This window comes from Danio aesculapii, chromosome 25 (genome assembly GCF_903798145.1).
Source record: "Danio aesculapii chromosome 25, fDanAes4.1, whole genome shotgun sequence".
NCBI lineage: Eukaryota > Metazoa > Chordata > Actinopteri > Cypriniformes > Danionidae > Danio > Danio aesculapii.
The window spans coordinates 15483084-15496892 of NC_079459.1; the positions used below are offsets into that span (position 1 = coordinate 15483084).

General features: G+C 38.8%; 1 protein-coding gene across 1 annotated transcript in view; it reads left to right on the plus strand.

Annotated features, from left to right (window-relative positions):
* The first annotated feature begins 7590 nt into the window (after positions 1-7590).
* Positions 7591-13809, plus strand: part of galnt18a (UDP-N-acetyl-alpha-D-galactosamine:polypeptide N-acetylgalactosaminyltransferase 18a) — a 149491-nt gene continuing 143272 nt past the window's right edge. The window contains exon 1 of the mRNA XM_056451996.1: positions 7591-8059. Coding sequence (XP_056307971.1) covers positions 7819-8059 — 241 coding nt within the window. The 5' untranslated portion in view covers positions 7591-7818. The remainder of the gene's footprint in view (positions 8060-13809) is intronic.

The window sequence follows — 13809 nt, forward strand, 5'->3', positions numbered from 1 at the left end:
TTTAGTATGTTTCTCATCACTATGGCTTTCACATCATCACCTGTATTTATCTGTGTATTTGTAATTGAAATGTATGTTATTCAATGAAAACACTAATTCAATAATGTTTTAAATTTAATGAAATATGGTAGTTTACTGTATAATTAAGAAATTCTGCCTTATTGAATTTCTATCGTAATTGCACTGTAAATAATGCAGGGTTCCACACAATCTATTCATATTTTCCTATCACAAATCAATTAAGTTAACTTTACAGATTTAACTAATTTAAGTGGATTGAACATAAAACAATTAAGTTGTCCCCCAAAAAAACAAGAATTGGGTTGTTTCAGTGTATTTAAAGATATTTGAACAAGCCACAAAACAATTTTTGAGTGTGTTTAAATAGTGAAATTTAACTGTAAATGTAATGGAGATTTTACAGTTAATTATTTCCACAGGTGGGACAATATTAAAGCGATGTTGAAGAAAAATGTCATTAAATAATGCAATATTCCAGCCCAATCTGATGGTGAAATGTGACTATTTTACTTTTTGGCAGAAAAGTGGCTATTTTATACAATTTCAGATGATTTCATTTTGTACAAGAACATCCATTCATTTTCTTTTCGGCTTAGTCTCTTTATTAATCTGGGGTTACCACAGCGGAATGAACCACCAACTTATCCAGCATATGTTTTACGCAGCAGATGCCCTTCTTGTTGCAACCCATCTTTGGGAAACATCCATACACACTCATACACTATATGGACAATTTAGCCTACCCAATTCACCTATGTGAATATTTTAAAAAAAAATTCATAACCAATGTAGTGCGCAGCCCTATTTTCGATTGCAGATTTTCATCTCCCAAGACGTCATAATGTATATTTTCTCCTTTTTTAACCATTCCTTCGTTAAATCTAAAACTAACCATGACATGTGCTCTTTTAGGATCAATCATTCATTGACCTTTCTCTGGTCTAGATCCCTTAATTTTTTTTTTAAGTAATTACAGGCCTCAGTTTCAACCAAGAAATTCTCGGTCCTTTAATATTTCAGTGTCCATTCATATTTCATGCATCATTTCATGCGGTGGTCCTGCCGGCATTTCTGTGTATATCTGGGTAAACTAAACAGGTGAAAGAGTAAGTTGGCACACCAAAGACAAAGATCAAAGCCAGCACCTTGGGGTACTTTGCACTTGATTCCATCTGTTAACGCAATGTTTCTCTGATGCTTTTTTTCTCCTCACTTGATCGCCCTGAAAGCCCCAGCTGATGAGGATCGTCTTTAAAGGCCGTTTCAATTGCACGCTTTCATTTGACAACGTTCTACAACCTGACCGTTTATAAGAATATAAAAGAGAATGAAATTGGGCCGCACTTGTCTTCAAACAGAAATCTTCTAAATAATTAAACCAATAGTCGAGATGTTTATTAAAATGCCTTTAATCTCCATATGAAATGAATCAAATCGTAAAAAGCAGGTTTCAAAACATTGCTTTATTAAAGCCATGTCCACACGTACATGGTTATTTTTAGGAGTTTTCCCAGCTTTTGTTGTAAAATATATCTCCACATGACAATCCAAAAACACACTGATGTATGTTAAGTGCATGGCAGACGGCGATAATGCTATATAGTGGGAATAGGAAGATCCTTTCACCAGCAAGGAACATTGAATGAAAAGGTTTTGGAAAGTGACTTATAGCCTCTTTGTGATAGCACCACAAGGCGGTGCTCCCACCCTGACCGGAGGCTCCTAGATGGGATGTAGACCTTCAGGAGCAGGTGGAGGCAAGCGGGTGCAGTGCCAGTGGCTGTTCTGTAAGCAAGAATCAGTGATTTGAACTTGATCCGAGCTTCAACCAGTAACCAATGCTGAGGGATAAAGAGAGGTGTTACATGGGCTGTTCTTGGCTCATTGAAGACCAGACAAGTGCAGCATTTGGGATCATCTGTAGAGGCTTAAGAGAGCAGGATCGGAGACCAGCTAGAAGAGCAACTGGTAACCACAACTGCCAGTTTTTTTACTGTAAATGTACCATTTTTCAAACGGAGCATTTTTCCAAAAGTGGAACAATATTGAAGGAATATGCAATGACAAACGGCAGGGGATCGCAAGCTTACAAATACATTTAAATCAGTAAATAAAATGGCATGTGTCACATTTTCAACGTGGCTTTAGATGCGATTTGAGAATATAAAGAGCCGCATGGAAAGATTACAAGTAACAAAACACAACTAAATACATATTTTGCAAGCTAGAGAAAACAAGGAGGCAACCATTTTAATCTCACAGCTTGAGATCTGGAGGAAGAAGGAACTGGTCCATATGAACTGTGTACTGACAAAAGTTCCTGTCAAGGTCTGACAAAGTCCCATACATATTTTCTTCAAATAGTCTTTGTTGATCCAGCTGCAACCTATCACTGGGAAACACCCATACACACTCATTCACAAACAGACACTACACACAATTTAGATTACCCAATTCACCTATACCACATATTTTTGGACTTGTGGGGGAAACCGGAGCACCTGGTGGAAACCCACACGAACACAGGGAGAACATGCAAACACAGAAATGCCAACTGACCCAGCCGGGCTCAAACCAGCGACCTTCTTGCTGTGAGGCGATTGTGCTACCCACTGCGCCACTGTGCTGCCCATCAATTTTATTGTTCTTATTCTTAATTTACATTCAAAGCAAAACCTTATTAACATGTTAAGTGGGAAGAAACAGTATAAAATGTTTAAACAAAGGATAATCAGGATTCATTCCAACTACGCTGTATCCGAAGTGCTGTCTTTGTTCTTACTACGCTGGAATAAAACCAGTTTTTTCTTCAAGAGCCCTCATCTTTTTTTCTTACAGTGTCGTGGTCAAGATTGACTTCCTACTCTTATTCAATGGCTGTTTCATAACTTTAAAGTGAACATAAAATGCAGATTGAGTTCATTTTCTATTTGTAATCTGACATATTTAAATGATACATGATATTCAGATATGAACAATGACTCAATGTTGTTTATCTGAAATTGACTGTATTGTGAGAAGTGGCTGTTACATACCAAAATGGAGTCTGAGAAATCCTTTGAAACACAGGGTCAAGGTTTGGTTACTATGAGCAAAGATGGCATATTTAGATCGCAGCTGCCTCTGAGATGCGGTGATAATGGATAGTTTTCTGCAGATTAGTCCTCTAAAAATAGAAGCATACAATTTGGAGTTTGAATTGCATGTGATAATTGCAGGAACATGCATTAGTAACGTTTTAATAATGGGTTTATTTATTTGGTAACATAATTTTAGCAAGGGTTTATAGGGATATATATTGTTTGTTTTTAATTGTTGTGTGCTCCAAAAAACTATTATTATGATTAATGATTATGATGATGTCAAAATTGAAACTGTTTTGAATACAATAAGGCAAATATCAAACTCTATGAAAATAATAAATATTTTATAATATAATAGGGATGAGGCCTCGGGGAAGACCCAGGATACGCTGGAAGGACTATGTCTCTCGGCTGGCCTAGGAACGCCTCAGAATCCCCCCGGAGGAGCTAGAGGAAGTGTCTGGAGAGAGGGAAGTCTGGGGTTCTCTCCTAAGACAGCCCCTGAGTTCCGGCCCTGGAAAAGCGGTAAAAAATAATGAATGAATGAATATATAATATAAACTCACCAGCCACTTAATTAGATACACCTGTCCAACTGCACGTTAACACAGATTTCTAATCAGCCAATAACATGGCAGCAATTCATTGCAATTAGGCATGTAGACATGGTCAAGACTGCTGCAGTTCAAACCGAGTATCAGAATGGGGAAGAAAGGTGATTTAAGTGACTTTGAAGGTGGCATGGTTATTGGTGCCAGACGGGCTGGTTTGAGTATTTCAGAAACTGCTGATCTACTGGGATTTTCACGCACACCCAACACTAGGGTTTACAGAGAATGGTCTGAAAAAGAGAAAATATCCAGTGAGTGGCAGTTCTGTCTGCGCAAATGCATTGTTGATGCCAGACTGGTTCAAGCTGATAGAAAGACAACAGTAATTCAAAAAAACACTTGTTACAACCGAGGTATGCAGAAGAGCATCTCTGAATGCATAACACATCGAACCTTGAGGCAGATGGGCTACAGCAGCAGAAGACCAGACTGGGTGCCACTCCTGTCAGCTAAGTACAGGAAACTGAGACTACAATTCGCACAGGCTCACCAAAACTGGACAATAAAAGATTGGAAAAACGTTACCTGGTCTGATGAGTCTTAATTTCTGCTGCGACATTCAGATGGTAGTGTCAGAATTTGGCATCAACAACATGAAAGCATGGATCCATCCTGCCATGTATCAAAGATTCAGGTTGGTGGTGTTGGTGTAATGGTGTGGGGGATATTTTTTTGGTTCACTTTGGGCTCATTAGTACCAATTGAGCATTGTGTCAACACCACAGTCTACCTGTGTATTGTTACTATTGTTGTCCATCTTTTTATGAACCCAGTGTAATCATCTTCTGATGGCTACTTCCAGCAGGATAATGCTCCATGTCATAAAGCACAAATCGTCTCAGGCTAATTTTTTAAACATGACAATGAGTTTACTGTATTCAAATGGCCTCCACAGTCATCAGATCTCAATCCAATAGAGCACCTTTGGGATGTGGTGTAACGAGAGATTCGTATCATGGATGTGCAGATGACAAATCTGCAGCAACTGCGTTATGCTATCATATCAATATGGACCAAAATCTCAGAAACATATCCAGTATTCTTGAATCTATGCCACGAAGGATTAAGGCAGTTCTGAAGGCAAAGGGGGGTCCAATATAAACAGTTATAAAGACTGATAGAAACAGGTCAAAATATTCAAATATACAGTTGAGTTCAAAATTATTAGCTCTCCTGTGAAGTGATATTTAACAGAGTAAGGACAATTTCACAGTATTAAAAAAAATCTTCTGGAGAAAGTCTTGCTTTTTTTGCAGTGGCACCCCAGAAAATTTTCTTAGGGGTGGCCAGAAGAGGCCGCACCAAATGTTGGGGTGGCACACAAAAAATAATGAATTCAGTGTAATGTTATATTTTTGTTTCTGGTAAATGAAATGATATGGTTTAATTCGTTTAATTAATTACTTTTGAAATATTGCATGGCAACACGGTGGCGCAGTAGGTAGTGCTGTAACCTCACAGCAGGAAGGTTGCTGGTTCGAGCCTCGGCTGGGTCAGTTGCCGTTTCTGTGTGGAATTTGCATGTTCTCCCTGCGTTTGCGTGGGTTTCCTCCGGGTGCTTCAGTTTCCCCCACAGTCCAAAGACATGCGGTACAGGTGAATTGGGTAGGCTAAATTGTCCGTAGTGTATGAGTGTGTATAAATGTTTCCCAGAGATGGGTTGCAGCTGGAAGGCCATCCGCTGCATAAAACATGTGCTGGATAAGTTCATTCCGCTGTGGCGACCCCAGATTAATAAAGGGACTACGCCGAAAAGAAAATGAATGAATTAAATTTTGCTAATTTTTCCTTGAAATAATTCAGCAAGTACATGTGCAAACCAATAAAAAATCAATATTTTGTTTAAAAACACTTTTCATATATATTAATAACTTTTCAGTATTTTTACATACTTAATTGTATAGCATACAGTATATGCCATGTCTAAAATTATTGAAGATTAATGAGTTAATTAAACAAACAAACATATGAACAAACTGAACAAAAGGTATTACTATATAAACACACACTCACTATACAGACCCTAATAATATCATTTATCCATATCCCTTTTTGAGCCCAAAATTATTAATGCAGCTTCTTCTATTCATGTATCTTCAGGTAAATTAAATTGCCATTGCTGTCTATTGAAGGTGTGTGCCAGCTGTCAACGATGATCGGGTAGGGCAGTGGCGGTTCTAGTTTAAATGACACCCTGGGCGAACCACCCCATACACCCCCACCCCCCTTAAATTGTTAGATTTTTATTCAATAATTATTAGATTAGATTTTAGATTAGATTCAACTTTATTGTCATTACACATGTACACGTACAACGCAACGGAATGCAGTAATATAACAATGCAGTTATAATATGCAGTATGCATATAAATGCAGTAATATAACAATTTATTTATATTTATTCTAAATAAATACAATTATTATTAATATTATTATACAATTATCATTCTAAATAAATAACAGAATTCAATCCTAAATGTTACTGGAGTGATATGCTAAGATCACTTAAGAAACCTTTTGCATGAATATTAATTATGACAATTCTAAAGAATACAAAAAAAAATGTTTTATAGAATTATCTGTTGTCTTAGACCCGACTCATGGCCGAGAATTAATGTTATGAAGTCTTACCTTCCTGACTCTTTATCCCTCCTTTCTGCTTTATAGCCCTGCTTAGTGAAAGTGGCATCATCATCATATTATTTAAACATTAGTTTATTCAACTTGCAAAACTCGCTGCGTGCCGACACAGACACGTAAGTATGTTACTCCGGTTTCACGACGCATGAGTGGCGCGTATTTTGCATGTAAACAACCGGAATTCACACAGGAGTGCGTGAGGCACACATAAGTGCGTGAGGCGCACGGGAATGGTTTTCAGCGCTCATGCGTCAATTTGCTTTCACCAGCATAGAACCAGCGCTGAGGGGGAGAGTGAATCAGCTACGTTAGTGGCACCAACAATAATTTAGTGGCTGCATTTTATTTATTTATTGAAATGTTGGCAATTTACATAAGTACATTTAAATTAAAAATGTCAACAGCAAAATCATGGGGTGGCCACAGGGCTGGCCAGAGTTTTCCCAGGGGTGGCCGTGGCCACCCCTGGCCACCCCTTGGGGGCGCCCATGTTTTTTTGGCTGGAATAAAAGCAGTTTCTACATTCATTCACTTATTTATCAGGAGTCGCCACAGTTGAATGAATGCCAAATATTCCGGCATATGTTTTATGCAGCAGATGCCACGACCCAGTACTGGGAAGTTTTTAAATTTTAAAAACAATTTTAAGTTAAATATTATAAGCACTCTAGGGAAATATTGTTTTTGATTGGCTACTGAACAAGCCACTGTTGTCCAATGACTTGCCTTTCCTAACTTGCCTATTAACACAGGTTAACCAAGTGTTTAAACTGCACTTTAAGCTGAACACACTACTGTCTTGCCAAAATAACTAATCAACTCAAAATCAAATAGTCATCAGAAAATAGCAATCTGTTGGAAAAAACTGTCTCAGTTAAACAGCACTCGAAAAATATATAAAAAATAATTTCACAATAGGGCTAATACATTTGACTGCAACTGTATAAAATGTCGTGTTCTGAAGAAACAATAATAGTGTACATACAATGAAAGTCCATGGGGTCCAGTTTTGTTTTTGTCACTAACCAATGCAATAGCTGAAAACATAAAGAACGAAACGTTAACAGACTGTTGTTTAGAGTAAACAATCTGATATCTGCTATTCTAATCCGCTTGCCTAAACCATTACTGCTGTTGAACTTCATTGGCTGTCAACAGCGGCGCGCGCTGCAACATGGTGCGCGTGTCCCTCTGGCTCTATGACGCCGTCAAGAACAAGCCGCGTGCGCGTTCAGCCGAGCTGTTAAACCCGCTGTCAAACTGTGCGGACAAGCGCCAGAGAGACATCCACACAAATCCAAACAGCTGCAGCTCGCTGTCATATAAGATGCGCTGGAGACACAGAGCCGAAACGTTATACGGGAGATCGTTCCGTCAGGCTGCATGAGAGCAGAACCGCCGCTAAACGCGTAGAGGATTTTTGTGCCAGTTTCTGCGCGCGCTTTGCACGTGGGGATGTTGCGATGGCATGCACGAGGAGAACCAAAACTTTGGTGTCCACGTGCGTGATTTTAAGCGGCATGACCAATATTCTGTGCCTGCTGTACGTCGGGTGGATCACCAATTATGTGTCTAACAACGGCAACGTCAAAGTTGCAGGAAGGACGCACGAGAAAAAGTTTGACGATGACAGCAAAGGGGAAACCTTGAGGATTATTGAAAGACTGGACAGACTGGAGAGTGTTGTAAATCAGCACATCCAAGGTAATCATAATGTTTTATATGACAATTATGCTCCGTAATAATGTATGCTGTCTCTTGTTTCACAGTCCTGCTTAAAGCATAAATGAAGATCAATACTGGTTTATTGGAGCTTTCCACTTCAGCCAGAGCCCTTTTGTTCATACATGACTATACATGAATCATAGGAATGCACCATGGCACTTCTTTTGGCTCCCGACAGGTTTCAGTATTCAGCGGGTGCAGTGTTAACTCCTGGTTTATTGCTGGTAGAGAGGGGGCATAAATTTAGCACTTGGCAAAGTCCTCGCGTAAACATCAGTCCCTCTGCTGGTGCCATCATGTTGCTTTGCTGGACGCAAACAGGACAGCTGGGAGTGATGATAAACCTGCAAGAGTTTGAACAGCTTCTCGATGATTAATCATCATTAGTGCACTGTTCATGTCAATCTGATTCAGTAGCGTTAAAAAATCTGGCCTCCGCGGAATGAATTATGGAGGTTTTTTTTAATAAACATGCTTTGTGCGAGGAATTCTGTAAAGTATTAATACACGCTAATCTTGTTAAGAAGCATTTGGCAGGATATGTTGGCCTGTACAATAAGCATGGTCTCCTGTGCTGAGCTCAAGGTCTTAAAGCTCACTTTTTTTGCACAGCGCAGTCATAGTGGAGCAATAAATGTCAATCAAATTGTACCCAGCACACCTACACGGTTAGGCACTTAAGCGATTGAGTGGATCATGCTACATTATGCACTGTTTCGCAAGAAGATACTGGATTGTCTTGCTTTCCTCACTTGTCACAAAATATTTTAAGTGAAATATGGATTTTAAAATACAATGCAGAGACGACCATGGTCTATCGTAGCTGATTTCCCAGCACATGTAAACATCATGTTTTTTGCTGCTGTCAAAACATTGAGGCTTCTGACTAACCTGACAGCTAAAATATTGGCTTGGCCAATTTTGAGATGGGATTCAACCTTTAAATGAAGAGGGGATATTTTTGAAAGCAGTTTTACATTCCTGTTTGAAGACAGTGTGGTGCTGTTCTCAAACTTTCTGTTTCACAAGCCTCCTATTGAACGCAACATTGGACCGTAGGGCTTGCAAAATCAGGTAGCCCAAAGTTCCAAGGCTATTGTTTTTTCAGTTGGGCTACTAAAATCCATCGACATCATGCCCGGCGGGCTATCTAGATAACCCGCCAGGCATGATGTAGATAGATTTTGGTAGCCTGACTGAAAAAACAAGTCACAGGACTTCGGGCTACCAGATTTTGAGAGCCCCGGACACTTGTATTTTTGTTATTTCTGATGTAACTGTAAGATAAATAGTTGTTTTAAGAACAGAAATCCAAAATATTCTTATAAGAAATAAGTATATTTTATAATTTCAAAAGATTCAAGAACTGTATGTTCTCCAATACTACAGCAATTGAGTGGAAAAAAATAGCTGTGCTTTAAATTTAACTTTATCTTTTTATATGGATTGTTTTAATATATTAAAGGGACTGAAAATAAGAAATTTTGAATAAGTACAGTGGCTTAATAGGTAGCATTGTCACCTCCCAGCAAGAAGGTCACTGGTTCGAGTCCCAGCTGGGTCTGTTGGCATTTCTGTGTGGAGTTTACGTGTTCTCCCTGTGTTTGCGTGGGTTTTCTCTGGGTGCTCCGGTTTCACCCACAGTCCAAAGACATGCGCTATAGGTGAATTGGGTATCTAAATTGGCGAGAGTGTATGAGTGTGTGTGAAAGGGTGTGTATGGGTGTTTCCCAGTACTGGGTTGAGGCTGGAAGGGCATCCACTGTGTAAAACATATGCTGGATAAGTTGGTGGTTCATTCCACTGTGGCGATCTCTGAAATAACGAATAAACCGAAGGAAAATGAATTAATAAATAAGATAAAATCCTGTAAAGAGTGGCTTCCATAGTTGAAAAAACAAATTCTATGGAGGTCAATGTTTAAGGGTTTTCAGCATTTTTCTAAATATTTACTTTTGTGTTACTCATTTTTGTTATTTTTTAAAGTAAAGGATCAGTAAATGATGACAGAATTATTTGTATAGTAAAATTGTTGTTTCAATTAATACATTTGGATGTATCTGACATTTACTCGGCTGGACAGTTAAATTATTGAAATGTTAACTTAAAATCTCAAGGGTTAAGTAAATATTTTTACCCAAAAATATTCCACTACTAAAAAGGTTGGGTATTGCTTTGAGAGATGAAACGGTGTATTTTATGTATGTAGTCAAACCCCCAGTTGCCATAAATAAACTCCTCTGCGCTTTCTGAATATAAGTCAAAAGCAGAAGTTTCAGAGAAAGAAGTAATCAGCAGCCTCAGATTTGCTTGCAGTCTCCTTCAGTTTTACGATAACTGAGTCAGTGGCTGCTGCCAGAGAGTCTTATTTCTCCAAAATCCATTAAAAGTGAAGAGTCTGGTTTTCACGCCCATCTGAACTGTCTGATTGCATTGTCATTGGCAGAGACTGAGACCGGACTTCCAGTTTGCGTTGGCATGAGCAACAGTGTTGATGTGCTGTCTTTATGAGCGAAAGAAATAAGGCCAGCTCCCTTCCCTGTAAAGCAGTTTCAATTAGCAAATGTGAACTTTGGTCAGTAGAAGGTCACTGTGGCTTTGCTTGTGACAGTCTGCGAGTGAAGAGTTAGATGCTTAACGAGGGAAAAAAGAAAACACACACCAATGTCTACAATTTGTAATATATCAGAAAAAAAGTCCTTAACCAAAATGCTGATTTGCTTTTAATTCGTTCACCTTCAGGACATCCAACATGCAGATTACTTTTTGCTTCAATAGAGCATTAAAGAAGATCATTAGCTGAAACTGTGGTCCTTGGTTATTTATAAAAATGCAAGTCAATGGCTACCGATAGTTAAAAAGCATTCAGGCAAAATAAATATAATCAACACAGGCTTATTGGAAACATTTACATTTTTGTTAAACACTTTAATCACTATAACTATAGAGTGTAGGTAAAATGAAGCAGTGTGAGGCCACAACTTTGATATTAACAGGCAAATTAACACTAATGCACAGCACCAAATAAAGGGCACAAATCAACTTAATAGAGTTTTTGATTTGTAGTTGAATATGTTTGCCTCACCTGAGTCGGCTGAACCATGATTCCAGAGATAAACGCAATGTAAAATCAAGGTAAACCTACAGTACGTGGTAACTGTTAGGGCTGCATGATACTGGAAAAATGTGCGATATGCAATGTTGTTGAGTATTGCGATAATGAAATTTCTTACACTGTAAAAAATTATATGAACAATTAGTCATGACAACATATGTTTTTAGTTCATTGTATATTCAACTAAGTTAATCATGTTCTAACTTAATTTTTTAAGTTATGCAAGCTGTTTTAAGTCAGTTCAATATAATATAGTTCAATGGACTCATTAGGTTAATTTGATTCAGCTTAAAAATTTAGAGGCAACCAGGAATTTTATACAGTGTACGATATAACTTTTCCCTAGAAAAATGCTATTTTTATTAGCTATGATTTTTTAATTATTTATTTATTTCACGATATTAAAATGAACAGGTAAAGGATATTCTTCAAATCTAGTTAATTTGAATTCAGTAGGGGTGAGACATGAGATGAGACATGAGATTGGGTTCATGAGAACATGACGAGACAAGATTTTTACAGTATTTTTAAGAAATTTTCAATGATAAAATGCATGAATGAAAGAAAAATCCCAAATTGCAAAAATATTAAGGTGCCTTTTTTAAATCAACTTGTGATGAATGTTATTTTACTTCTATGTGTATGTGTGTTTAGGAGTTCACTGTGTGTGTGTGTGTGTGTGTGTGTGTGTGTGTGTATGTGTGCGCGCGCGCTTTTGAGGAGATGTGTGTTTGTGGTACTTTGCTGACTTGATGGGTGCAGAGAAGTGTCAAACAGCTGAGTGTGTATGGCTTATCTTGTCACATAATGCAGCTAAAAGTCGTACACAACAGTAATAGTTTGATTACATTGTTTACATGTCTGTACTGCACTTCAATAATGCGACTGAAATAGGAATACTCCACATGTCTTAATTCGATTAAGGTTTACCACGATAATAGCTTTAAGCATATCTAAAGTGCTATTCCATCGTATGTTATCAGTCGTGGTTAATGCGTGTGACTGCAGTTGTAGCAGCCTCTGCTTTTGGATGCGGCAACCCTTGAACTCTGGTGAAGACAAAAGTCGGTTACATCACACTCACACGCCCCAAACGAGTGACGCACAACTCTGAGGCCAGCCTGTCAAGTGTGTGCAAAACACCTGATATGCGGTTCAAATCAAATCCTGCCTCCAATATCAGTGCTAAATTCACCCTCACGCTCCATCATAACATCACAACTCACGAGACAACTTTTCACCTTGATGAGAAATCTCGGCGTGATTTAGTCTCGTGAGATCTCGTAGCCCAAGATCTCGTCACATCTCTAGAATTCACACAAAAAAAACTTTACGTTTTTAAGGTAATTGGTTTTAAATAAAAACTAATATTTTTCTCTCAATTTTGGCCTTCCGTCTATTGAGACAGTGTTTTTAGGAAACGAAAATATATCATTTTGAAAACTCTATTTTGAAAGTCTAAAGTGGATAAATTTGAATATGCTGTTTTTGTGTTGCAGTGTGTACTGTAAAAACAGAGGCTTTCGAAAATGATGATGCATTTTAGTCATGTGACCAATTAAGCTAACATGATGGATGACATTGTAATGCTGTGCATGCATGAGTAAATAGACACGTGAAAATTTTGAGTTTACTCGCTCCATTCATGCATCAAATTCACTTCACTTTAGATGCGTATTCGCATCATGGGTGGGGCGGGGCTTCTGTCTATCCAGTGACTCTAGCTTCGTTGCTAAATGGCTAACATGGATTTTATTGAGGGAGTTGCTTTATGTGCTTTAGGAAGGCTGATAAACAGCATATATTCGTTTGGCACCGTGTCTGAGTCCACTAGATCCTTTCAGAGGTGCACCCGGCTCTAAGAGTTCATCAATAATGAAGGCTTTCAGCGGTGCTTCCGACTGAGCCGAGCCTAGATTAATGAGCGGTTGTCTGATGTCGGCAAGAAGATTTCCCCTCGGGACGCCACAACAGGCGATACCTCATAGTAACGCCCCTACAAGAGCATGCTCCTGATTGGTTAATGTGGCTTGAATACCCACTGAAATTCAGATTTTCCAGCTTGAGCGGTTTGCGTGATACACACGTTAAGAACGTCTACTGTGCAAAATGCTCAACTTGCACGGATTCATTCGTGAAATTCACGTCATTCGTGCTGCTTCATTCACGTGGATCGCGTCGCAGGATGTCTATTCACATCATTGCATTGACTTAACATGTAAATCACTCGCAAAATAATTCTAGTCGTTTTAGTGTGGATGGTGAAAAGAATTAAAAGTGATAGTGTGGACAAGGGGGAAAAAAAGAGGCTGCACTGTGGCGCAGTGGGTAGCACGTTCGCCTCACAGCAAGAAGGTCGCTGGCTCAAGCCTCGCCTGGGGTCATTTGGCGTTTCTGTGTTTGCATGTTCTTTCTGTGTTTGTGTGGGTTTCCTCTGGGTGCTCCGGTTTCCCCCACAGTCCAATAAACATGTGGTATAGGTCAATTGGGTAACCTAAAATTGTCTGTAGTGTATGTGTGTATGGATGTTTCCCAGTGATGGGTTGCAGTTGGAAGGGCATCCGCTGCGTAAAACATATGCTGGATAAGTTGGCGGTTCCTTCCGCTGTGGTGA